At 35.1% G+C, this 26,152-nt stretch overlaps 2 protein-coding genes across 5 annotated transcripts; both read left to right on the plus strand.

Moving 5' to 3' along the window:
- The first annotated feature begins 5,405 nt into the window (after positions 1–5,405).
- LOC137724436 (scopoletin 8-hydroxylase) lies at positions 5,406–7,366 on the plus strand. The gene is made up of 3 exons (XM_068463178.1): positions 5,406–5,905; positions 6,156–6,501; positions 7,005–7,366. Exons 1-3 carry the CDS (start codon positions 5,406–5,408, stop codon positions 7,245–7,247), a joined length of 1,089 nt encoding a protein of 362 aa, XP_068319279.1. The 3' UTR covers positions 7,248–7,366.
- Positions 7,367–15,982: 8,616 nt separating this feature from the next.
- LOC137726831 (molybdenum cofactor sulfurase) lies at positions 15,983–24,361 on the plus strand. 4 transcript variants are annotated; one of them, XM_068465786.1, is made up of 23 exons: positions 15,984–16,269; positions 16,485–16,583; positions 16,712–16,770; positions 17,016–17,176; positions 17,542–17,696; positions 18,228–18,354; positions 18,857–18,962; positions 19,041–19,086; positions 19,176–19,214; positions 19,289–19,445; positions 19,635–19,731; positions 20,186–20,302; positions 20,454–20,531; positions 20,620–20,721; positions 21,031–21,106; positions 21,306–21,416; positions 21,541–21,605; positions 22,161–22,312; positions 22,836–23,068; positions 23,337–23,476; positions 23,554–23,664; positions 23,757–23,900; positions 23,979–24,360. In XM_068465786.1, exons 1-22 carry the CDS (start codon positions 16,158–16,160, stop codon positions 23,865–23,867), a joined length of 2,454 nt encoding a protein of 817 aa, XP_068321887.1. In that variant the 5' UTR covers positions 15,984–16,157; the 3' UTR covers positions 23,868–23,900; positions 23,979–24,360. The 4 variants fall into 4 exon arrangements, with proteins under 4 accessions (XP_068321889.1, XP_068321887.1, XP_068321888.1 ...); XM_068465788.1 differs by having other exon boundaries at positions 15,983–16,269; positions 18,261–18,354; positions 23,757–24,361; XM_068465787.1 differs by having other exon boundaries at positions 18,860–18,962; positions 23,757–24,360.
- The last annotated feature ends 1,791 nt before the right edge of the window (positions 24,362–26,152 follow it).

Genomic DNA, 26,152 nt, shown 5'->3' on the forward strand with positions numbered 1-26,152 from the left:
GCCACATACCTAATTTGTGGCTTTTAATCCAAATTTGTGATGAGAGCCACACTGCGGCAGGGTGAACACGAGCTCTTTAAAGGAAGTTGCGGTTTTATCATAAAACCAATTGGAAATATAAGGAGTAACCCAACTTATGTATAAGTTCATGCAAGAACCACTCTTTCATCAATGTGAGATTCACTATCAACACACCCCATCACGTGTGGCAAACTTTCAAGCCTAACACGTGAACAACATAAATTAGCTGACGTGGAGCATATGTGTTCTTTAGGTTCACACATGGGATAACTTGCTCTGATACCATGAAGGCTTCACACGTGGGATAACTTACTCTGATACCATGAAGGAAGTTGAGGTTTCACCGTAAAACCAATTGGCAATATGGGAAGTAGCCCAACTTACTTATAAGTACATGCAAGATACATTCTTCCATCGATATGGAATTTATTCTCAACATTCTCGTGATATCCCATCATTAATGTTTCATATTTTAACATTTGTAGTAAGTGGATTTGGCTATGATACTTAGTATTATTACCATTTAATGATCAAATATACTATAATGACATTTAAAGAACATATATGACCGTCAAATGGTGATAGTACTAAATACTTGTAAATACTTTATCAATTATATGTTGACCATAGATGTAAAGGGAACCTATATGGTTAAATTTGCACTAGTAGTCCTTACATATAGTTTACTTAAACTTGCACCTTTATTCATATTGTTGTTTTATTTTGTTGCATTTTCGTCCCAATATAGTTTATTCCATTAGCATTGTTTCTCCAATCTGTCCAATGAAGTAAAAATACAATATTTCAAGTTGGGTGTTTCAAATGAGAATATGTATGTGCACAAAAATGAATGAAAAAAAATTAAAAAAAAAACCCAATTTTAGTTGACCGATTGGACTAAAATGAAAACATAATGAGACTAAAAGGGCAAAAATATAACAAAAATAACCATATATAAAGATGAAAATGAAAATTCAGGTAAACTATAGGGACAATTAATGCTATTTGATCAAAGATAAATTTCTCCACGTACACTATAGGCACGATTTAATAACCCTAACTACCCAATGTATTTCATCCAAAATAGGAAAAGAAATATGGGGTATTGAGTTATGATAATTATGATAAAGCCGATCGACGACTCTAGAAGGAGGCTGGAGATCAACAAATTAATATTAAGTTGCAGTTTTCATAATCTTCTTCCAATGATCTTAACCAGCTTCATGCGTTTCATTGGTTACTTCTGTGGGATGAATCTAGACTTATATGGATTTGACTTTGTATTTATATATTACGCATGGTTCCATTATTCGGTGGTTTTTTCTCAAGCAAAACTTACAAAATTAAGGTCATGTAGTTAGCTTCTTAATATAGTGGTTGTTCATTCACACGTTTGTTTGGTTGCATCACATTATATAGATTATAGATTTTCAAATCAAAGCAGACTATTTAAATGCTTCAAATTAAATAAAACGAATTATTTAATTACAATGCTAAAGGTGCATGTTATGGCAGATAAAATGTGAAGTTGGTTGGTGGATGGATTCTTGGTTGTTTAATATCCCAATTATTTTGATTCTCAAATTAGTAGCTTGCAAGAACAAAATGAATAAATAGTTAACGTAAAAAGAGTTCGGAGTTTGTAATTGGTGGTTTAGGTACAATCCAAGAGCCTTTTCACATCGCATAGATACATATCACATATATATGCATGCAGGCTTTGTCTGTGGGGAGTGGTGCACATGCCTTCAATTCCTCTGCGCCTTTGCTGTCTCACTCCACCGAAAGCTTAATTACATCAACACGCTAATCAATTTGATTCTTCCTAGTTCATGGTAGACATGCATTATTCATGCATCCAAATATCATATATAATATGGTACAAGTAAAATACTTATTTATTTTTAATTAATCCAAAAATACAAGTGTTGTAAGATTGTGAAAACCTCACCAGCAAATAAGAAAATAAAATAGAAACCTCGCCAGCCATGTATATTCAGTAAATAGGATCTAGAGACTTCAGTTCACACACAAGTAACATCATTATTGGATGACTTTGGTGTCTAAATTATAATTTTACTATCCTCACCAACCACATATATATAATTTATCAATCAATAAATCAAAGATAATTTTCATGGTTAAAAAATTAAACTTTCCGATATACGGTAATTTTGTATTCAATTTTTTGTTTGTTTGAGAGAAGTACGATATTCATTGATGACATTGAATAATTCGTACAAAGAGAATTGAATAGGGTGCTTTAATCTTGTATTCAATTATAAGGTTAAAAAAAAAAGTTCTCTACAATCGGAAAGCCGTTTGTATGTTCTAACACTAAATTCTAACAGGGGTATACAAATAACCATGGGGATTATTTGGAAGTATTTTCACTCTTGCAACAAATATGAGAAGCAACCCGTTTAATTTAAGCCTAATATGATAAAGAGTCAAATTTTGATTACCAAACTGATTAGCTCATTATCTTAGACTCATTGTTTTACCCTGATAGACCATCATCTTTTGAGATAGATTAGTTTAGCAATTTTTTTTTGGGGAACAAAATCTACATTAAGAGGGGAAGGGATGAACTTTGCCTCACAATAAACTAGCACTAATGTTGTAGAATCCTTAAAGCAACCAAATTTTCTTACATTTATGATAACTTTGCCTCTTTATTGCGAAATTGATGACACAATAATCATTTATAGCAAAAAAAAAAAAACACCTGAATTTCCTCCTCCTTCAAGATTTTCACCAAACTTTGAGATTTTTTTTTTTAACAAACGATATTATCTACACTAAGTAAGGAGGTTGGGGAGCGTGTGTTAAGTCTCACAATAGACTAACAATAATATGATTCAAACTCGCTTTTGATAAAAATGAAACTTAATACATCTCACTTACGAGTGAAAAAAATTCAGAATTGAAGTACTTAGTACAATCATGAATCATCCATTGACGGTCATATATGATTGTTAGCTGTCATTATTGTATATCTGATTGTTAATTAATGATTATACTAACTATGTGAATGTATTAATTTGAGTTTTTTTAGGAGCACTCGGATCCAGGTCCACAAAAATCAGCCAATCTTAGATTGAGTTCAATAGCATGTTCTTACCGGTTTAGGTCTAATTGATCTTGTCTTATTTTCATTTTGTCCTTTATAGTAAAAATGTTGATATTTCTAAATTTCTTAATTTATGCATTATTTACTTAAATTTAAATTTCAAAATTTGAATTTTCAAATTCCTTCTGTCTAAGCCACCATTTAAGAAAAATAAGTTAAAGTAAGTTCATGTGTATGACTATAAAACCACGACTTCAATTGAAATGAAAAAATATATACAATCCACAAACAAAAATAATTTGTTCATTATAGGGGAAAAAAACATTTTCTACGTAGGTAGATAATTCAATTAATTTGTGATACAGGTAAATTATGAACAAAAATCTATAATACATGAAGATAAACACAATTAATTTGTATGAGAACATCAACAAATGATGTGTGTGCGTGTATGCACTATTAATCCATGTTATATGTAGACTGAAAAAGACAACCTATGATACAGGTAGATAAACATAATTAATTTGAGATAGATTAAAAAAAAAAATATTTGATATACAATTTATCCATGATATAGGTAATATAAAAATTAAAAATTATAGAAGTAGATTAACAAAAAAAAAAAAAAAAAAAAAGATATATAGACATCAACAAAATTCATAGAAAATGATAAATAAAAAAGATGACATTGAGGGAGGAAAATATGAAGAAGAAAAAAAAAAAGAGTTTTAGAAAAAAATTGAAAAACATGAAGTAAAAAAAGGATAAAGAAGACAAGATTGGCTAATTTCTGCAAATCAAACCTTCAATGGAAATTAGATGATGGACATCTTTTGTCATCTATGCTTGGGAGCAGAGAGGAGGGGAAAAAAAAAAGCAGATTTCATGAAGGAAGAAATAAGAAACGTTTTGGAGCATGAAAGAAGATGAAAGGGATTTAAATTACTATAATTAATCGTATCATAAGCATTAGATAATTCTATGAATAAAGGATAAATAATCATCATAAATAAAAGAAATTATAAGTATATTAACTATTAATATAGGAATAAATTTGCCACTTAGTACTACGTTCTATTGGTATTTTTCTTCACTTGTAATTGAGAAGTCTTTGTTTTATAAGTTGTCAAATATTTTAAGCTTTTAGATATAAACTAATGTAATCTTATGGCTAATATGCATTTGGTCTTACGAATCCTCAAAATAAGGACCTTAGGAGAGCATGACTCGGCATATTAAGAGGTAATCGGAGCAATGGTCCTTGAATTTAGCTCAATTGGAGCTTTGGTTCTTGAACTAAAAATTTTTGATTATTGGTCCGTGAACTTGTTATAATATGGAACAATAGTCCTATAGTCTAACTTTTTAAGAACATCCATCCCTTTTTTGTCAGGGCCATTGCTTCACATTGTAACAAGTTCATGAATTTTTAGTCCAGGGACCCAACCTCTAATGGGGCCAAAGTTCAAGGACTATTGCTTCAATTTTCTCAGCATATTAAATTCATAATCCAAGGGGGAAGCAATGTTGGTAAGGGATGGTCAATGGGTGCCCGTGTATACTCCATATATCATCACCATCATCATCACAAGCACAAACATCACAACTCACTACCACAACAAACACATATCTACACTTAAATGGACCTCTATTTAACTAAATGTGCACCCATTAACCATCTAGGTGGCCTTTCCTTAACATTATTACTTCTTCCAAACATGAAATTTTATCGACTTCACTTAGGCTAAAATGACGATTGATGTTGGATTCTCATTATTTTAGGATCATACTCTCAAAATGTGAAAAATTAGAGAAGGATATATCTCATAATGTGCACCTTGTGGTTGAAACTAAAAAAATGTTCGTTTAAACGTAACCGTGCACCTAGACATCGTAAATTTGTAATAGAATAGCTCATAGCCTAGCTAAATTTGCTCTCTAATATTGTAATACTTGTAAAATCGGAATCGAAGACGTTCCTCGGTGTTAGAGTCTACTCTAAATGATGATATGCGTATAGTATCTTAGCTTAATGAAATTCTATTTCCTTAAAAGAAGAAAAATACGAACCTACTCAAAACTCAGAAAGCCATGAATCTTGCCTTCTGCATGCTAAAAATTAAATAAGTCAACCAGCTGGTAGTTGGCTAAAGCATATTACCAAATGAGAAATATATTTACATATTAAAACCACAACCAAATTCCATCGACCTTCTAGCTAGTATTTAATGTCACCCTTTGCCCATCCGTTTCATCAAATATTCATCAATCTAGTTATACACCTATATCATCAAATACACACAAAAAATCAATGGCTCCTAGTTTTGAAGATGGAAAATCACTATTCAACTTTGTTGTTCGAGATGGCAATGGTGTGAAGGGCATGGTGGACTTAGGCTTGTCCAATGTCCCTGAGCAATACATACAACCACCACATGAGCGCATAGTGAAGCTGAATACATCAGTTCATGAGCTACCACCAATTGATTTGTCAAAGCTGGATGGACCTGATCACGACCAAGTGGCAAATGACATTGCCAACGCTGCTGAGGTTCTTGGGTTCTTCCAAGTTTTGAACCATGCCATACCTCTCGAGTTGCTTGAATCCCTTAAAAGTTCTGCTAATGATTTCTTCGGACAAGCGCCTGAGAAGAAGGCTGCGTATAGGAAAGGTGTGAACCCTAGCCCGCACGTAAAGTATGGGACGAGCTTTGTGCCAGAGAAGGAGAAGGCATTGGAGTGGAAGGACTATGTGAGCATGGTGTATACTAGTGATGCTGATGCTCTCAGTTATTGGCCCAATGAATGCAAGTATGATATTATTGATTATTCTTTTCATATATATTGCCTGCTAATTTGAACTACACATTCAAATTAGTTACTAACAGCTTATCTAATCAATAGTTTGTTTGTTTATATTCAGAGTCTTACAACATATCATATGTCATAGTCTCGTAATAAAATGTTTGCCTCTTAATACGTACCCAATTTCTAACAATCATAGACAAATTAAAATACCAACTTGATCAAGTGTTCTATGATTAATATGATATATTTACAGGGACGTTGCACTCGAGTATCTGAAAACCTCAACAGATATGGTAAAGAAAATAGTGAAAGTTTTGATAGCAAAGCTTGGAGTGACACTAGAAGACTCAAAACTTGAGGCACTCATTGGGTTAAGGATGGTTAACATGAATTATTACCCAACATGCCCTGATCCTGAGCTCACTGTTGGTGTCGGGCGTCACTCAGACATGGGCACCCTAACTGTGTTGCTGCAAGATGGAATTGGAGGTTTGTATGTGAAACTTGAAGAAGACATGGATGGTGGAAAGAAAGGAGAATGGATTGAGATCACTCCTGTCCCTGGTGCTCTGGTCATCAACATTGGTGATACGTTACAGGTTAGTTCCTAGCTACAAAATTCATAAGATTAAGCTTTGTATATATTTGTTTCATGGAAAAAATTTCTTTGACGTGCATATTTAATTTAACTAGATTATGGCTTTTGCTTGTAAAATCTTGTGAAGTATTTGAATACAGTTTAGTTATATATTAACCCTAGTTTTGAGTCTTTTGACCATAAGCTACAAGTAGATTATCAAATGTGTCTGAAAGTTTTGATATCAGATACATAAACTAAAAGTAGATGGTTATATTTATCCTTACAATTAAATGGGTAACTTGTAGAAATTCATTATCAAATGTGTTTCAATTTTTTGTATGAAAAATGTTAATCATAATCTTCTGCGTGTGGTGAATGAATCAGAACATAAATTGAATGTGAGATTTATTTAACCATGCAGAAAATAACTTGCACTTGCTTATGGTAGACAAGTGTGGCTAGAAAAGCTCAAATTATTATGGATTTAACCATGTGTTCACTTGTGATATTGTTCTGTTGTAGATACTTAGTAATGGAAGGTACAAAAGTGCTGAACACAGAGTGCGAACTACAAGCAGCCAATCAAGAGTGTCTGTCCCAATATTTACCATCCCAAAGGCAACAGAAAGAATTGGGCCATTGCCTGAGGTGGTGGAGAGCGATGGAGTTGCTCGCTACCGTGAGGTGGTGTTTGAGGATTATATGAACAACTTTTTTAGCAATGCGCATGACGGGAAGAAGTCTCTTGATTACGCCACTACTTGATCTGCAAAAGATATCCAGTAATTTCAAACCAAATAAGTTACTACGTGCAACTTTAAATTAAGTTTGCTCCCTTGATCCATGTAATAAGGAGGGGTTGTATTTCTCTTTGTACTTTCACTTTCCTCGAGTCTCTTTTTGTTAACTGTTTTGTAATTTCAGTTATCTTGGTTATCTTTTATTTTGTGAACGGAGGGATCGAGAACCACGAGTATTTAAGGGTGGGCTAGGAAAATAAAAAATGAACAAAAATCAAACCGTTCACTGAATTGAAACTGAAAAAAATCGATCGGAAGTTAAAAAACCAAATAGCACCAAAGACTATTAGTTCGGTTTCAAAAATTCATAAAATTGAACTGAATTAACCGAATAAAATATAAATTAATGTTGCAATCCTATTGGATTAGGAATGTGATTCTGTAAATCATAGTGTATTTAGGAGTATCTTGTATATTCCTATTAGAGATGTAATCCTATTAGGGTAAAGATTCTACCTATGCTACTATCATAAATAAAGGCATAAGGGGGTGATACAACACACACTTCAGAATTACATATCTCTCTTCTCTCTGTTGTCGCCGGCCCCTCTCCCTTTTTGTCCTTTATACAGTTCAGTCAAATAGACCTACAACACGTTATCAGCATACACTTGCCAGAAGCTAAGGAACTGAATGATTGTGGGAGGCTCTCTTCTACAAATTCAAAGGCTTTCAATTGTTTTCTACCAATCAGGTTCTTCTAAAATAAATTAAGATATTTGAAAAAAAAAAAACCTTGAAGCATGAAAACATTCATCATGATGCACGACCCCCTATATTTATATTTTCCTTTCAATTATATATATTGCATATATGTTCATATATTTTGTCAATATATATACTTGTTCATGCAATACGCAATTATGCTATGTGGAATTTGTGAGTCAAAGTATCGAAATTAATTTAGAAGCAAGTAGGGTTTTTAACCCTATAATTTGAAGGGAAAAAAAGAAGAGATTTTTGCGGCATTTGCTGCCACACCATCGTGGCACCATCGTAGAACCATTGCTCTGGCCTGCAGCCTAGCCGCATGGAGCAAACCTTGGGAAGGCATCGTTTCGAAGCCTTGGACCATTCGCAGCAGCCCTTTGGGCTTGCTGCCGCTGAACTGCAACTAGGCCTCGACTTGGATTGGATCGCACCACGGGCCAGGAAGCCCCGAGCCCACACTAGCATGTCTGAAGCTTGCTAGGCTTGTTCCTTGTCTCGGCCCAATCTGCTAGTAAGTTTTTTTGCTTGTTAGGCTTTGTTTTTGCCACGGGCCGTGACTTCATAAGCCAACCTATGTGGCTGGGCTTGTCCCTACGGCCCAAAAATTGAAACCTAGCTTTGGTTGGGGTTTCCACGCACCACCCGCAAGCCAGCCTTGGGCTAGGCTTGCCCCGTGCACCGGTTTCAGCCCAAAACGTCAGCAGCCTTGATGATGGGCTTCCCAAACTCTTGGCACGTGGCCTGCATCCACTCGAGGCCCATACCTTTAGGGCTTTTCCCTACTCACGATACCCAAGCCCATCGTGATTGGGCTATGGTTTTTCAAACCCAATGCTATTTTTTGGCATTCTCTATAATTTCAACACGAATGTTATAATTATTTTTTCTTCTACGATCGACCTTGTATGGTCCAACCTATTGAATTAATTAAAGTGACCAACAGTCCATTAATCTGACAATTAAACCAATATTATTGGCCTGAAGTCCACTTTTTGGCATTAATGATTCAATAAATTATTTCGTTTCTTTGAACCGTTGACTATCTTTCGTAGTCCTGATGCACTCACGCTTGGGTTCCTGAAGCAATTCAAAAATTCACTACACTTTATTGTATATTGTATTCTGTGTTCTTGTAGGTACCCTTATATGAACTAAACATTCATAACTAAATCAAACTTGTAGTTTCGAATTTAGTGCCTTTGTAACCCGAAGTTTTCATTCAAAACTTACCACATGAAACCCGTAGCTTTCATGCTTAAATTAAACCAATACATGTATATAGAACCTGAATGTTCTACGATATATGTCTATGGTTTTCCATATGACTAACCAAGTTTTGTTGTACCCTCTGTTTAGGGACATGTCCAACTTGAACAAGCTCGATTTCACCGCTCTGGAAGTCTCTGGAATAAATTACCTGAAGTGGGTTCAAGACGTGAAGCTACAGCTTACTGCAAATAGTCTTAGAGCTACTATTGAGGAATCAATCGACGATGAACCCATCGATGAAGCTCAGAAAGCTACTACTATGATCTTTATCAGAAAACACATCCATGATGCACTGCAGATCAAGTACCTTTTAGAGGAGGATCCACGTACCATTTGGCTCGCTCTAGCGGATCGTTTCGATCACCAAAAAGACATTTACTTGCCTGAAGCAAAACACGACTCGCTTGTAGATTCCGATCACTGCTCAAGTTCTGTAAAGAGGACTTAACCGAACATGATGATAATAATATAATGCTTCACAAAATTTAATAAAGCCAATCTCCGTAAAGGTCTGCCATATTTCCCCTACCTGGATTTCAAAGCATTGCTCCGACTATTTATTACAAAAGTCTACCTTCAGTAACTCCTATTCACAAGTATAGGCAATTACTAAAAAGCATGACATGAACTCTAACCCCAATCAAATAACTTGGCATTACTAATTGAACACCAACCAATTCAAATGTCATTTTGGTTGATCTAGAATAGCTTGGTTATAACAAACTAAATGTTTGAATAAGTACAACTTTTAGAAAATCAGGGAGTATGTGAAATGTAAATATACATATGCATGCTTTCTTCTGGTATATAATTAAGAAAGGTGGCATTTTAAACCATGTATATGCATAATACAATTATTTCCAACTCCAAGACATATGCTTTACTTCATATATAATTGAAACTATTTATATCATATATGTCTGTAGCTTGATAACAAGATAACAAGCTTGGATCAAGTTAGTAGATAACAGCTTTTTCCTCTGATTGGTGTGTGTGTGTGTGTGTGTGTGTGTGTGTGTGTGTGTGTGTGTGTGTGTGTATGTAGTCTGATACTAATATGTTGCTTTATATATATAACTCGCTGAGAAATCAATTAACATATATACTTGAAGCGGTATTGCAAAAGATAGCAATATTGTAGGATTGGATTTTGTGAAGCTAATTTCGTAAAAGCTATCACAAACAAACGATTCACTCTATACTATAATAATACTAATACTTTCTTGTCTAACTCCATTCAATCACAACCCTAATTAAAAGCTCAGAAGCTCTACCATTTAGGTCAAAGAATTAGTACTTACCCTTCTATGTCCGTGTTCCCCTCATACTGGCAGAAGGACATTAGTCTACCGTAATCGACCTTGCTCCTTTATTTGATTCTTTCAAAGTCGATTAACCATCATCAACACATCAGTTCTCTTCTCTTATACCTTAATTTGTTTCCCATTCTATTGCCATCTCCGCAGAGATCCAATTCAACCTTCATCTTAATTTCTTTTCTCATCCTCTCTTTCACTCACTCACTTTCTCCGACCCAAAGTACCTTTTCCCTCTTCTCTTATTCATCTCTCACTAGACGCGTTTCTTACTGGAGTTTGCAGCTCTTGAGGTCCCTATTTATGCTTATACAATCCTTGGTGATTACGCATCAGATAAATATATATAAAGGAATAGTCGTCAATTAGAAAGGAGGAGTTGTCGACTTGATAGAGAAGAACAAATAAGGCAGCTACACCTAGCTAATAGATAAGGCTTGGGTTTTTTTTATCGTCATGCAAAGCACGAGCTTCAATTGTTCAATAATCAAAGTGAAGGGGGAGGTGTCACTCAAAAGGAAAGATGAAAACTGGTTTACCACCTCCAAACTGGAGTGCTCTCCAAGTAGTCTTACTCATTCATCATTTCAAATTACAAGCATGCCATTCTTTCATTTGGCCAACACATGGACAACAATAACTAAATAAATTTGAAACATATATATTTGTATATTTAATCAAAATTTCTTTAATTACTAAATAATAATATATAAATATAGGACTTCACAATTCCAGATTTGCAATCGTTGCAGTTTATGTCGACGACATGAACCTCATCGGAACTCCCGCAGAGCCTGAGGAAATTGTCGTTCACTTGAAATCAGAATTTGAGATGAAAGATCTTAGGAAAACTCAATATTGTCTTGGCATGGAGATCGAGCTTTGTTCGGATGGAATCCTAGTACATTAATCGAATTATACCCAGAAGGTGTTGCAACGTTTTAATGAGGATAAAGAAAAGCCTTCAAGTATTCATATGGTCATTCGGACTCTATATGCTAAACGAGATCCCTTCTGTCCCAAGAAGGATGATGAAGAGATTTTGGAGCCTGAAGCTCCATACCTAAGTGCAATTGGTGCTTTATTGTACTTGGCTCAATGCACTAGACTCGACATCTCCTTTGCTGTTAATTTTTTGGCTAGATACAGCAACGCGTCTACACGCAGACATTGGAATGGTGTTAACGACATTTTCCGCTACCTTAAGAATACGACGAATTTGAGCTTGTTCTGCACCCACAAATCCTCTAGAGGAAACGCTGCCCCCTTGGTCATCGGGTTGATTCCCGCCTTGTTAGTTACGCAGATGCTGGTTATTTGTCTGACCCACATAGGGCACATTCTCAAACGGGCTATGTCATTACTGTTGGAGACATTGCTATACCTTGGAGGTCTACCAATCAAACGCTAGTTGCTACTTCTTCGAACCATGCTGAGATTCTCGCCTTACATGAAGTCTCGCGATAGTGCTTTTGGTTAAGATTAGTCATGGAACATATTCGAAGCACTAGTGGTCTTTCTTCGATCGTTGACCTTCCTACGACGATCTTTCAAGACAATGCAACATGTATTGAGCAGTTAAAGAAATGATACATCAATGGAGACAACACCAAGCACATAGCGCCGAAGTTCTTTTATTCTCACCAGCAATGTGAGAACCCGTATTTTAGAATATATATATATATATATATATATATATTATGGTACTTTATTTATTTGGTATTAAGATAGTTATTTTGTTTCATATAGTATTTCCAATGTATATTATTTTAATTTACATGCATTCATTCTAGTGAGACTACCCGGCCCCCTATTTTAACTTACCATTGTTGTCAACTTTAGAGTAGTTGATATAGGCATACATATCCTATCTTGGTGGCTTTCATGTTAGGAGGACACAAGTGCAGCAGATGTCTTTGGCAAGTTAGAGATAACACCATCCAATTATTCATTCCAATCTTATTTGCATAGTCATTACATTAGAGCTTAAGGTTGTTCCGTGTGTACCATTCATCCTCTTTAAGTGACACCTATTTATCCACTTGGCAGCCAACTCTACTACCCTAACAAGTGTTAATCTCTCATACCTTATTATCCAATGATATTGGATGCCTCCTGCTATACTTACCAACTTTCTACATCTACAAATAGCACCCCACCTTTCACTTTTATTCAGACAATTCCTCCAAATCTTTTTATCTTGTTCGTTGCATGTAGTTTCCAGGCAGAGTACGTTGGTTTGTATAATATATTATATAATATCTATGTATATATAGAGAGATTAGGAAACAAAAAGAGTGAAAGAAATACATGGCGTTAAGAGTGATCAAGGAGTTTACTCAAGTACGTGGAGCTTAGCTATTTCGGTAGTGACGTGGATAAGCACGTGGAGCTTAATTATTTCAGTGGTGACGTGGATAAGTACGTGGAGCTTAACTATTTCAGTAGTGACGTGGATAAGTACGTGAAGCTTAGCTATTCCGGTAGTGACGATCTTTATTTTAGCTTTGGAATCCAGGTAGGGGGAAATACGGCAGACCTTTACAGAAATTGATTTTATTAAATTTCATGAAGTGTTATAATATTCTTGATCTTTTTGGTTGATTAATGTGGTTGGATATTAATTGGCTAATTGCTTCAGTTAAGTGTTTACTTGTTATTGGTTATGAAATTATTGCTGAAATGTTATTCGTTGAGAATATATTGTGATACATGTGAATGATAAAATGACATTATTTGTGCATCATTCATGTTGATGTGGTTGGAATTTCAGTGTTCAGATTGGAATTATGGAAATGATATTTTTTGTAGTTGAATCTATGCATTGTGAAACTAGTTCCAGGCGAACGTGCACATTAGAATAGGATATCGACGGAAATTGTTGATGTGGGTGATTTGGGCTAGAGATCAATGACTTAGATAAGATAACTAGCAAAAAGGGTGTATGAACTTGGGATATCGTATGGGGGTTAGTTTTTATAATAGAACATTCGAACCACCACTGCAGTGGTAAAATGCATGGTATGAGACATGCATTTCCGCGTGTTTTATTATATAAATTAACGGGGGTAACCGAAGAGGTTGCATTGCATTCATGCATTTTTATCGATAATAATTTGATGTTTGGCTATATGATTTCATGACACTTAATTTAATGTTGTCAATTTACTGTGATGAGGTTATGTCTCTACTGAGTTGTTGAAGCTCATCCCTCAATTGTTATGCAGGTTTACGACCTAGACATTCAAAAGGGTAGCCAGGATGAGATTGGATTGGATTGGAGTAAAGAAAGTTTATTCATTTATTTACTGTAGGTTGTAAAGAATTCTTGATTTGTTTATGAATCATGAATTATTTTTATAAGAGGAATTTATTTTCCAACCCGTTCCAATTTCCTTTTATTTATTGAGTTTTTAACTCACGTTTTAGCTTTGGGTTCGAGTTTTTATTACCGATTCCAAGTCCGAGGTGGGACAAGCAATAACAGCATCAGAACATTGAAGTCAAGTAAATCCGTTCACAGGACAACCTAGCCAATCTCTTCACCAAGTCATTACCCAAGTCTACTTTTCAAAAACTCGTCCAAGGAATTGGTATGCGTAAATTATCTGAGTTGAATTGCTTGTAATTCTCTTATTTAGAAGTTATGTCTAACTCAGAGGGAGTATACTAAAGCATACTCACTTGATCTTAATGTACTCTTTTTCCTACGATTAGGAGCATTTTTCCCCACTAGGTTTTTGCTACCTAACGAGGTTTTGATGAGGCACCCATCATGGAATGATCATATTCCATTGATTTCACTACTTTTGTCCTGTTTGATGTTTGTTTTAGGTATTATGCATATTTCTCACCTTTTTCCTTAGCTTATGGGTTTTTGCCTACCTTAGGTTTCACCATAGCTAGGTTTTGTGAGTTTTACTACTAATGCATACTTACTTTCTTATATCTGAGACTCGCATTCACCCATTGTGCCGACGATTTCATCAACTGTTCTACCTCATTTGCTGAAGATCTGATGCGACATTTTGTTTGAGTATTTACACACTCAAGGAGGAGTGTTGCAGTCTTATTGGATTATGAATGTGATTGTGTAAATCCTAGTGTATCTAGGAGTATCTTGTATATTCTCTTTAGTAGTTTAATTCCTATTAGAGATGTAATCCTATTAGGGTAAGGATTTTACATATCCTACTATTATAAATAAAGGCATAATAGAGTGATACATCACACACATCAGAATTACATATCTCTATTCTCTCTCTATTGCCACCGGCCCCTCTTCCTCTCTGTTCATTATACAATTCAATCAAATAAGCTAATAATAATTAATATATTTTTATTTATTAAATTCGTTTTCTTTTTTTCAAGTCCAATTTCAAATAAGAGAAAAATCTGTATAACCCAAACTTCAAGCCCATACTTCTTGAAAAGTCTAAAAGTCAATCTTTTTATATCCCCTTGCCGCCTAACTTTCTCTCTTCTCTCCCACACTCTTCCTCCGCACGGATTGGTATGCTTGACCGGCTTCTCTTGTATATATTTTTATTACTTCTTGTGACTGTAAATGCTTTGTCTTTTGCTTGATTTTGATGTCCCATTGCACTCTTGAACACACAAGGAAAAACTTTGACCATTGTACATTTTTAGGACTTTAGAATAAAGACTCCACTTTATTTATCTTCTAATATCTGCATGAGCAGGTGGGCTTTAAACTGCAATTTCTATTTCTCGAATATCAGTGCCAATCTCGCACAGAAATTTTGAAACTTCTTCCAAATTTGCTGCTATAAAATTCAATGTAGTTTCTTAATTCTAACGATACTCTTTTAGGAAAGAAAGAATAAAGACTATGCGCAAAGGATACTGGTCAGATGCTTGAAGCTCCATGGAGATGAGGGAGAGCGAGAGGAGAGACACGGAACGCAGCATGAGGATCCTAGTCCATGAATCCCTTCTTGCTACAAGTCATCTCCAACATTCCTTGCGTACAAGTCATCTCTAATTTTTAGATTTTATTTTTAAAAAAGTAATGTTAAGGAGAATAAAATTTTAAATCGAATTTTGTAAATCAAATAATATAATTATTAATGATTAATTATTATATTGATTAACGTACTTATTTATTATTGATGATATGCCAAACTAAACCGATAAGAAAAAGCTGGATAAAAAAAATCATAGAAAAATAAAACAAACCAAATCAAACTAAATTAAAAATGTAATTGAGCACAATAATTACATGTATTAAATACAATTACTATTCTGACAACCAGATATTGTCCGTATCAGAAAATATATTTTAATAAATCACTGACAGCCATAATGATAAACATTGCATCACAATTCGATAAATACAGAAGAAATTTTTTTTTTATAAAAATAGAAGAGTCAGATCAGAAGTATTGCGTTTTGCTGAAGCGTAGACACATGGTAAGCCGAATCAGTTGGCATTTAGAACTAATAAAGCTTTTTACTTTTTAACTTCTCAAGACCACTCACAAACGCTTGAAACTTGAAGGCACAAAATTTTCATTTACCGTTTAATCCCATCTCTCTATCCCACTGTTTAATCGAGCATGGAGGCGAGCAAGGAAGCGTTTCTGAGAGAGTTTGGTGAGCACTACGGATACCCCAACGGTCCCAAAACCATCGACGAAATCCGAGCTACCGAATTCAAACGATTAGATGGTCTGCATCTCTTTAATTCCCTTCTATGTTGCATCCCTTTTAATTTCTGCTTGTTTCCCGAGAAAATTGAGCTGGAAAATGATACAACAGAGCTTCTGAGATTAAAATTTGTTACTTTGCAATCTTTTTAGTTGACGCAAGTGAAAATTTTCAATCTTTTAACTGAATTATTATTGGGTTTTGGTTGTTGATGCTGTTGGGTTTGGAAAATGTAGGACTTGTGTACTTGGATCATGCTGGTGCAACTATGTATTCTGAGTTGCAGATGGAAGCAATCTTCAAAGATTTCACTTCCAATGCTTATGGAAACCCACGTATCCGTTTACGTGTAAAATGAATGATTTCGGTTTTAGAAATCGTTATGTAGTTTAAAACTTGAAATCAGATATTCGTGTAATCTTGTTGTATTTTTTTTTCGTTAAGTTCCTTAATTTGTATCTAGATAGCCAAGGTGATACCAGTTCTGCTACGAGTGACATCGTAAGGGAAGCCCGGCAACAGGTATACCATGTTATCTCCATCTGCTTCCGTGTTAGTTTTCCCAATTTATTGTATTTTCGAAGGTCCAATCTTTTTCTAATTTTTCCAAGTCTTTAGATAGATTGTCAAATGTTGTGAGTTCTAATTGTTGTTCTGAATTGTGTTAGTGAGCGATATTTAATATCTGGTGGTTCATGTGCAAAATCAATAGTTAGTCCCACATTTTGTATTTTGAGTTTTTTGATAGCCCTGTCACACTTGTATAGGTCCTGGACTATTGTAAAGCATCCCCAAAAGATTACAGCTGCATATTCACTTCGGGGGCTACAGCGGCACTGAAACTGGTAGGGGAGGCCTTTCCATGGAGCTGTCAGAGCTGTTTTGCTTACACGATGGAGAATCACAATAGTGTACTTGGGATCAGAGAGCATCCTAGCATGCCTTACAAAATCATCATTTTTTATTCTCTGTTATAAGTTACAGCTTCCAAGTTTGTGCTTAATGTTTGGCATAGTTGCACATCAGTTTTGTCAGATGATTGACTTCTGATTGATGTTACGCACTTATGTTGTGCTATCGCTTATGCCCTTTTGACCTGTATTGTTCCCGGTTTTATTATGCCTGAAATCTTTTTGAAATCAAGTCTGTTCCTTTCGTTTGCGATTGTTTGCACATACTGCTAAATTATTAATTGAAGTCATTATTCTTTTGTTTTTTTTTTTTTTTTTTTTTGCCTTTTTCACCTTCTTAAGAGCCTGAAATCCATATAAATGTAGCCCTTAATTAGTTTAGATATGCACTGGGTCAAGGAGCTGCAGCTTTTGCAATAGATGTTGAAGAGACTTCGCATCATGGAGTATCTAATGGTACTGTGGCATCCATGAAGGCATTGCAACACCCAATACAAAGGAGAAGTGAAGCTAGATCCCTGGAGGGAGAACCAACAGGTATTTCTAAGGGGACACTTTAGATATCGACTGGAAATTGACCTGAACTTTATCGCAGCACATCTTCCAAGCATCTTTGAATGGTTGTTTCCAACATATGTATTCACACTTACACATATTTGATAGAGAAAGAGGGGGTCCAAACAGTTTGGCTGAATTATGAATTTTTTCACGGTTAGTCCTCGTGATATTCAAGATTATGGCAATCTCTCATTGGATATCTGTTCCAACATCAGTAAGTTGGAACATGACCTGTGAGGATTGTTTGAACCCATAGAAAATCTTGATTTATATTTCTCATGGATCGCTTCGAATTAAGCTATTTCTCTCTGTCTCTGTGTAAGACACACACGTGCACACACTGGCTGTCTGTCTTTCCCTTCTAAGTTACTTCATATGCATATATGGATATAGATATATAGAGGGTAATGTTCTATACTCTTATATAAACATCAGTTTTGCATACTGATATTTTCTTGAGAATTCATGATAACGTATGGGAATTTGATTCATTTAATTGACCTGATACAGGTGATGCATATAACTTATTTGCCTTCCCCTCAGAGTGCAATTTCTCAGGGTTGAGATTTAATCTTGATTTGGTGAAGACAATTAAAGAAGACCCAGCAAGAATTCTGGATGGCTCCCCATTTTGCAAGTATAATAGTCATACCATCGTTATCCATTTAACTTTTATATATGCTCTGCCATTTGCACTCAAGTCTAATTTGAATTAGTGAATGATGGCATATTTTATCTCGACAAAATTATTATTAATAGAGTTACTGCGATCAGTTTATATTACGCTTATCAGTCCTTTATGGATGTCTGTAGAATACATATTTGGAGTGAAGATGTGATAGATATTTATCCTTTGAGTCTCTCTATCTGTCATCCGGTCTTTTTTTTTTTTTTTTTTCAATGAAGTGTTTTCCTGGAAGACAAGTATACTAAATTCGTTCTTGTAGAATCTTTGCTGATGATCACTCTATGATTGCTTCTCTGTTAGACAGCATAGTTATGCCCATTCTAGTATACTTTCTTGTTTATATTGCACATGTGGGTAGTATACACTACAGAAATTTTGAGAATTTTTCAAACAATTCTTCATATTGAGCATTATGCATTAAATATTGGTTCTTTTTTATTTTGTATCTCAGAAGTGGCCGCTGGATGGTCTTGATTGATGCTGCAAAAGGAGCTGCCACAGAACCACCAGATTTATCACAGTATCCGGCAGATTTTGTTGTTATGTCTTTCTACAAGGTACATATATTTGTTTGGATTGTATTAGAAACAATCACCTTTGGGTATTGATTTTTGGTTTTGATGTTTCTTGTTAAGCTATTTGGTTATCCAACTGGACTTGGAGTGCTTATTGCTCGAAAGGGTAAGTAATTAATCATGAATACGTCCTTAGCTTCTAATGGTGTGCTAGAAGTTTTCTCTAATCTTACATATTGTTTATGCATACCTCAGATGCTTCCAGATTACTAAAGAAGACATACTTCAGTGGAGGTCTGCACCTTTTTATCTAATTTTCTATCACCATCGGGATTGTTACTCAGTGGGTAATCATTAGAATATTTCAGGCACGGTCACAGCCTCAATTGCTGATATTGACTTCGTTAGAAGAAGAAAAGGTGTGGAAGAGCTGTTTGAGGACGGTACCATTTCATTCCTGAGCATAGCATCTATTCACCATGGGTTCAAAATTCTCAATTCCCTAACTGAATCTGCCATATCTCGGTATGTTATAGTTTGTAACTTTCATAATGCATTTTGTACAGAGAAAAATAAACCTTTTTCTTACTAATGTTTCTTTTGTCCAGAAATGTATTTTCTTCTCGGTTTTCATACTTTTTCGTTATAATCTTTCATCAGTTGTTTCTGCCTACACATGTTTGATATGCTCTACTGCGTGACCCTTTTATACAGGCATACAGCATCACTTGCAACTTATGTGAGGAAGAAGCTCTTGGCCTTGAGGCATGAAAATGGAGCCAGTGTTTGCTCACTCTATGGAACTTCAAAGGTTGTAATTTAATTCTTATCGTGTTTCTATTGTTCTTAACAAAGCTGCTGCTTTTATTTAAACAGGGCCCGAATGAAGGGCTTTATCTTTTGGGGCAGGGATGGTTATATTGTTATTTTTATTACAAGTAGACATGGATTTTTAAGGGAGTCTCTTTGCATGTAATTCTCAAGGGAAAGATAGTAGAAGGTGAAAACCAAGTTTATTGGAGTATCAAGATCCATTTTTTTAGTTTCTTGACTTTCAGCGAGTCTGGTTAACATGATGAATATGTTTGCTATGCTTTTTAACATTTCTGATTTATGGGCTTCTTATATGTCAACGTTAATTAGTTTGGGAAGTCTTACATCTGATGAGTATACTCTACTGAGTACTGACACTCAATCTCTTTCTACTATGTTTTTTGGGATTTGTAAACAACCATCTGCTGTGGTTTGACACTTTCCTCTATTAGGCATCATTTCATGGATTTGGCCCTACAGTCACTTTCAACTTGAAAAGGTCGGATGGATCTTGGTGTGGATACCGTGAAGTGGAAAAACTGGCATCTTTATCTGGAATTCAGTTACGGGTAATATTTGTGAGATTTTCTTTTGGCATTCAACCGATCCTATTGTTCTTTGAATGGCATCAATTTTTTCCTACTCCACTCTATAAGATCAGTAACTTTACTACCCTTTGGATAGGTTTTGACAGTCCCTTATATCCTGCTTTCTGTGTAGACAGGATGCTTTTGCAATCCCGGTGCATGTGCAAAATATCTTGGCTTGTCTCACTCAGATCTTCTTTCAAATATTGAGGTGTTTCTGGCTTCTCAATCAGTGTCTTTTATTATATTTACATGGTCCACTCATGACGTCTATTTAACAATTAGGTTTTTGAAATTAGGCTGGCCATGTTTGCTGGGATGATAATGACATAATTAATGGCAAACCTACTGGAGCTGTGAGAGTATCCTTTGGTTATATGTCAACATTTGAAGATGCAAAGGTAGATATTCGTTCTCAAACCATAGAGAGTTCTAGTCAAAATTTTGAGTGTACAGTGGCGCTGCATTTTGTTTCTAGTTTTACTTTCATACATAAGCTAATGTGAGGATTCTAAATAAACTTGAAGTTCAATATTCCAGCTTTAAGATGCTCATTTTCTTAGATTTTTAGAAGGCCATTTCTGTGTTAAAAGAGTGGAATATATAATACGCAGTATACACACAAGGAGAGAAATATAGCCGAAAACACTAATTTGGGGTTTTCTTTCCTGTCTAATTTTCTTCTCTCTTTCTTGTTTTATGATATGCAGAAATTTGTTGATTTCCTGACAAGTTCGTTTGTGGCATTACCAAATTGGAATGAAAGTGGTTATCAAATAAACCAAGGTTCATCCTCTTTCTGGTTAATTAGTATGCTGCTTTGTATTATCGGCTGAATGAGTTGAAAACTGGAATTAGATCAATGTCCTTTATTTCTGCTGTCAAATTTTCTTCGTTACACTTTTCTTAGTGGTTCTTGTGTATATGTGTTGCCTTCACAGTAAACTTTGTCAACTTACTAAAATTAAGTTTAAAAAAATTGTAGGTCCTGAAAGCAGACTACCAGCTGCTTGTTTGTATCTCAAGTCGATTACCGTCTACCCAATAAAATCATGTGCAGGATTCAGTGTGGAAAGTTGGCCTTTGAGCAGTACGGGTAGCTATTTTACCATCTTCTCATTTCCATGGGTTGTGTAAATTTAAATTTTTTGGTTGGGTTGGAACTTCTAAAGTTGATTTACAAATTGAATTTTTTTTTTTTTTCTGTGATTTTTGAGCAGGTCTGCTTCATGATCGAGAATGGGTTCTTACAAGCCCAAGTGGTGAAATTCTTACACAGAAAAAGGTAAAAGTAGTTTCTGATGCAGAAGTAGTTTTACATGCATGCGCACATGTACAAACACAACTCTATGGGGAAACCTGGTGTATTTCCATCTACTTCCATATGTCCATTTCCCATTTCAAGCTTTTTAAATCCACCCTGCTAAAGCAGCCATGTTTAATCCATGGCGGACATATCTAAAGTAGTGATAAATGAGTTCCATGTAGATTATTTTGAGCTAGTCCTTTTAGTATTTATTTATTTAGTTGTTTTTTTGTTAAAAGGATTAGCTTTTTTCTAAAAGATGAGGGTATTTCTAGGTGAAATATGAACAAATAAAAAAAATATGTTAAACAGCATTCTAGATGTGGCCCACACGGTTATAATTTCCAAGTGTCTGATCTATTCTTCATAGAGTTTTTCATAGTTTTGATACAAGTGATATTAGGGGAGGGGGGATACGACCACACGATCTTGGGGGAGATTTCATAATTTGGAGTATGAACATCAAATTGTTTAATCATTTGACCAACAAAATTGATAAATATTAACTTAATTCTTCTAAACTTGGTTTTGCAGGTTCCTGACATGTGCTTTATCAGTACTTTTATTGACCTCAATGAGGGAATATTGTTTGTAGAGTCACCAAGATGCCAAGCGAGACTGCCAATCAACATTCTGACAGATTCATGCAATGGTGTGCGAGAAGAAATTAAGTTAAATGGCCAGAGGTAAGAGAAAAAATTTAAACTGAAATCCCATGATCTTTTAGATTTTCCGGTCGGTCAATTTAACTGCTTTTTAATCTTCACTTCTAGATTAGTATGGCCTTGTTAGCGCATTCGCTATGTGACTTTCTATACCGGTGGAATGTTAGTGTCATTATTACCTGATTTAAGTAGGGTTTGATTCAAGTCACAGATATCGACAATTAGTATAGCAATGACTGATGAAGTAACTAGGACAAAATTATTACCAGAGCAGATGCGTGCATTCATATATGTATATATACATATGCAGATCTTGGTGGCTTGAAATCAGCATAATTTCTTAAGCATTTATTTGTTTCTGGGTCCATTTTTCTAATTTGAAAGGTCAAATAATGTATCTGTTAGTTATTTTCTGTGAGTATTTGTTATTCCAACGATTTCCATGCAGTGAAGTTATGAAGTTTAGAAAGTTCGCTTAAGTTTTCAGTTATCCTCTTCATTATATAAAGCTTTTGAAGTTATGATGTCTTTTTTCTTCCCTTAGATATGAAGTACAGTGTTACGACAATGAAGCCAATATTTGGTTCAGCAATGCCATTGGCCGACCATGCACTTTATTACACTGTTATAGTTCGAATCACAACCATTGCTTGAATAAGAGCAAAAGTATGTGCATGGGCAGAGATGCGCAGAGCATATTGAATTTTTCGAATGAAGCTCAGTTCTTATTAATATCTGAAGAAAGCGTATCTGACCTCAACCGCAGAGTAAGCACAAGTAAGTTCTTACATAGTAATGGAACCTCTTACTGTACTGTAAAAAGCATGTCAAGATGTCACTTTTAATGTGTGTTTAAACCCCTCCATGAGCTAGCTAGCTGAAGAACATATTCCAATCTAACCAAGGCCAAGCTAGCACATACAGAAAAGTTTCTTCAGACGAACAATTAATGTCTATACTCTTTCAATTTAGCGGTTGTTTGGTTTATAAAATTTCCATTTCCCTTGATATTTGAAATTTCATGCTACTGAGTTATTGATGGCAGAAAACATACAAAAGGGTGCTCGTGGAGCTGCAGGTCAAATCGATCCACTGAGGTTTCGGCCCAACCTCGTCTTCTCTGGGGGTGAACCATATGTTGAAGATGGATGGAGAAATCTTAAAATTGGGAATAAATACTTCACAGTAAGTTATTACTTTAAACATAAGGATGGCTTTTCTCTCTTTTTGTCTCATTAATTTGTTTATGTTTTGTTTCCTAGTCTTTGGGTGGATGTAATCGTTGCCAGATGATCAACATTGTTCATGAAGCTGGACAAGTGCAGAAGTCAAATGAACCTTTGGCTACTCTAGCATCGTATAGGAGAGCGAAGGTAATCCTGATGGTTTTTTGAAAGTTATGTTTATTTAATTATTATTTTTTTAATTCACAAACCAAATCAGATCAAATTTTTTACTGATGCAGGGAAAGATTTTGTTTGGGATACTTCTGAAATACGAAAGAAGCGAAATCGTAGGTGGGGACGATGATTTGTGGCTTCGAGTGGGACAAGATGTAGAGCCGAATATCTTGTAGCTTCATGACATGTGTATGGAGCAGCCTCGGACGGTAGCTAAGTATAAGTTGCATTGGGATATAGTTAGGTATTCCTACTCACAGGACTCTCTAACATTGGTATAAATGCAGAGCGGTCTGATGCAAGAACTTGGCAATGGTCTTCTCCAGAAGCATTCGACTGATTTAATACGTTCCATATACGGTTATGGCCGCCCGGAAAATTGAGATTCAGTGCCATATATACTTGTGTGTGTACGCATAAATGTACTAATTTACAACATTGCTTTATGCATTTAGATTCGGCCATTCTTAGAAACAGAGGGTTTGTCCGTTCTACTTCTAGCCAAAGATGTCTTGCTTATGAAAAGCAACAATGTACTAGTTAACACATATAATCAGATTTTCTGTTTCATTAGCAACTCAAATTCTCTCTTTAAAAAGGTAATTTTGGAGAACTTTTGCTGTATAAGATAGTTGATCATGCTTTTGAGTGACCGGGGTAATAGAAGCAGATTTGCATCGTTCTAGTTCGTATTGCAGTCTGAACTTTGTAATAAGCGTTAGGGAGTATTGCGTTATGTGTTTGAGTAAGGCTGGGACACGGGGAAAGCTCTCACAGCCTATGTGGACCATGTACTCAAGACTTTCTCGGGCAGTTAGCAAAAGGACTTGTTTCTTGGTCAAAGAAAAAGGGAAGATCAAACAAAGCTGTCTTTTGGATTTGCAAAACAACTTGATTGACCAACGATGAAGTTTAAAATATTCAAATAGGTTTTTTGATTGTAGAAATCGTTTAATGTACTCTCTCTCTCTCTCTCTCTCTCTCTGTGTTCAAATCGGGACAAGGCACCAGTCTCGTCCCAGTCGAGAGAGGGTGACCGGTTCTTGGCACAAACGGGCAACAGTTTTATCGACTGGGCAGCGATTTTTTATTTTTTTATTTTTATTTTTTTTGGTAGTTTCGATCCATTTTGGTGGCGTAGTTGCATATTATTAGGATATAAAATGTATGTGGTTCAGAAAATGGAGAGAAAAACAAGAAATTAGGGAGATGGGTTTTAGGTTTCACTCTCCATTTTAAGGCGGCCCAAAACTCGGGAGTTAACAAAAACCTAAATCTATCATATTCAACGTGGAATAGGCAGCGGGGAAAACCAAAATGGACTAATTAGAAAAAAACAAGAAGAAGATGCTCTCCATGAATCAAAGTCAGTAATGCATTGGGAAAGTTTGGAAGGAAAAAGAAGTTTTGATATAAGCGCCTCATTTTTCAATGTCGTTGATTAAACATTTGTTTCATTTAAGAATTTAATTAAATATTTTTTCTACAATTTTAGAGCAAATTGTAGTAATAGCCTCTTAACTCTAACTCAATTACAGTAATGGTCCTTCAACTGAAAATCCATTATCATTGGTTCATCAACTCATCAAAACGTGCAACTATGGTCTCTCAACTTAAAATCCATTATCATTGGTCCCTCAGCTTTAACCCAATTGGAGCAATGATCCCTCAACTTTAATCCAATTGTAGTAATGGTCCTTCCAACATAACTCATTTTGACAAAATTCTAACGAAGTTGACAAAAAGGATTATAGCTACACGTTTTGATGAGTTGAGGGACCCAAATTATTGCTATGGTCCTTCTAACACAACTTATTTTGACAAAATTCTAACGAAGTTGACGAAAATGACCATAGTTACACATTTGCATGCAGTGGCGGAGCCAGGATTTCGGGTTAGGAGGGGCATCTCACAAATATTTAAAAAAAAATAAATCAATAGTAGTTACAAAACTGTTAACCAAAACATCATACTATATATATGAAAAGTAACCAAAATTCAAAATAACATAGCATTGATAATATTACATATCCCCAATAATTAAAATAATTGTCCTCGACGAGTTTTCATATTTTGAAACCATTGCATAGTATATATATGTTAATTTTACAAGCTAAAACAAATTAGGCAATGGTTAAGAGAAATTGCAAGACATCAATTTAATCATAATTTATAAACAAAAAATTGTAAGAGAAATTGAGAGTAAAATACATACTTTGGGTTGTTGACCAATTAACTAAACTTCAATGTCTTTTCTTTGATGGAATGATGGAATAATGGAATTCTTTAATCTGCAAAAAAAAATATTATTTGTTAAATTAATTTACAATTGTAGATGACAACATATATGAATTAGCAAATTGCAAAAAAATTGAAAATGACAACTTTGGAGATTCGAAGTTCATACCCTTGAGGATCATGAAAATTGAAGATTGATCGAAAAGCAATACACAGATATCAA

This window comes from Pyrus communis, chromosome 2 (assembly GCF_963583255.1).
Source record: "Pyrus communis chromosome 2, drPyrComm1.1, whole genome shotgun sequence".
NCBI classification, from domain to species: domain Eukaryota; kingdom Viridiplantae; phylum Streptophyta; class Magnoliopsida; order Rosales; family Rosaceae; genus Pyrus; species Pyrus communis.

Coding starts and splice junctions, on each gene's coding strand:
- LOC137724436 (XM_068463178.1), top strand. CDS start 5,406: ATGGCTCCTAGTTTTGAAGATGGAAAATCACTATTCAACTTTGTTGTT. Junction 5,906..6,155: donor TATTGGCCCAATGAATGCAA/GTATGATATTAT, acceptor ATATATTTACAG/GGACGTTGCACTCGAGTATC. Junction 6,502..7,004: donor ACATTGGTGATACGTTACAG/GTTAGTTCCTAG, acceptor GTTCTGTTGTAG/ATACTTAGTAATGGAAGGTA.
- LOC137726831 (XM_068465786.1), top strand. CDS start 16,158: ATGGAGGCGAGCAAGGAAGCGTTTCTGAGAGAGTTTGGTGAGCACTAC. Junction 20,532..20,619: donor ATCTTCTTTCAAATATTGAG/GTGTTTCTGGCT, acceptor TTTTGAAATTAG/GCTGGCCATGTTTGCTGGGA. Junction 20,722..21,030: donor CAACATTTGAAGATGCAAAG/GTAGATATTCGT, acceptor TATGATATGCAG/AAATTTGTTGATTTCCTGAC.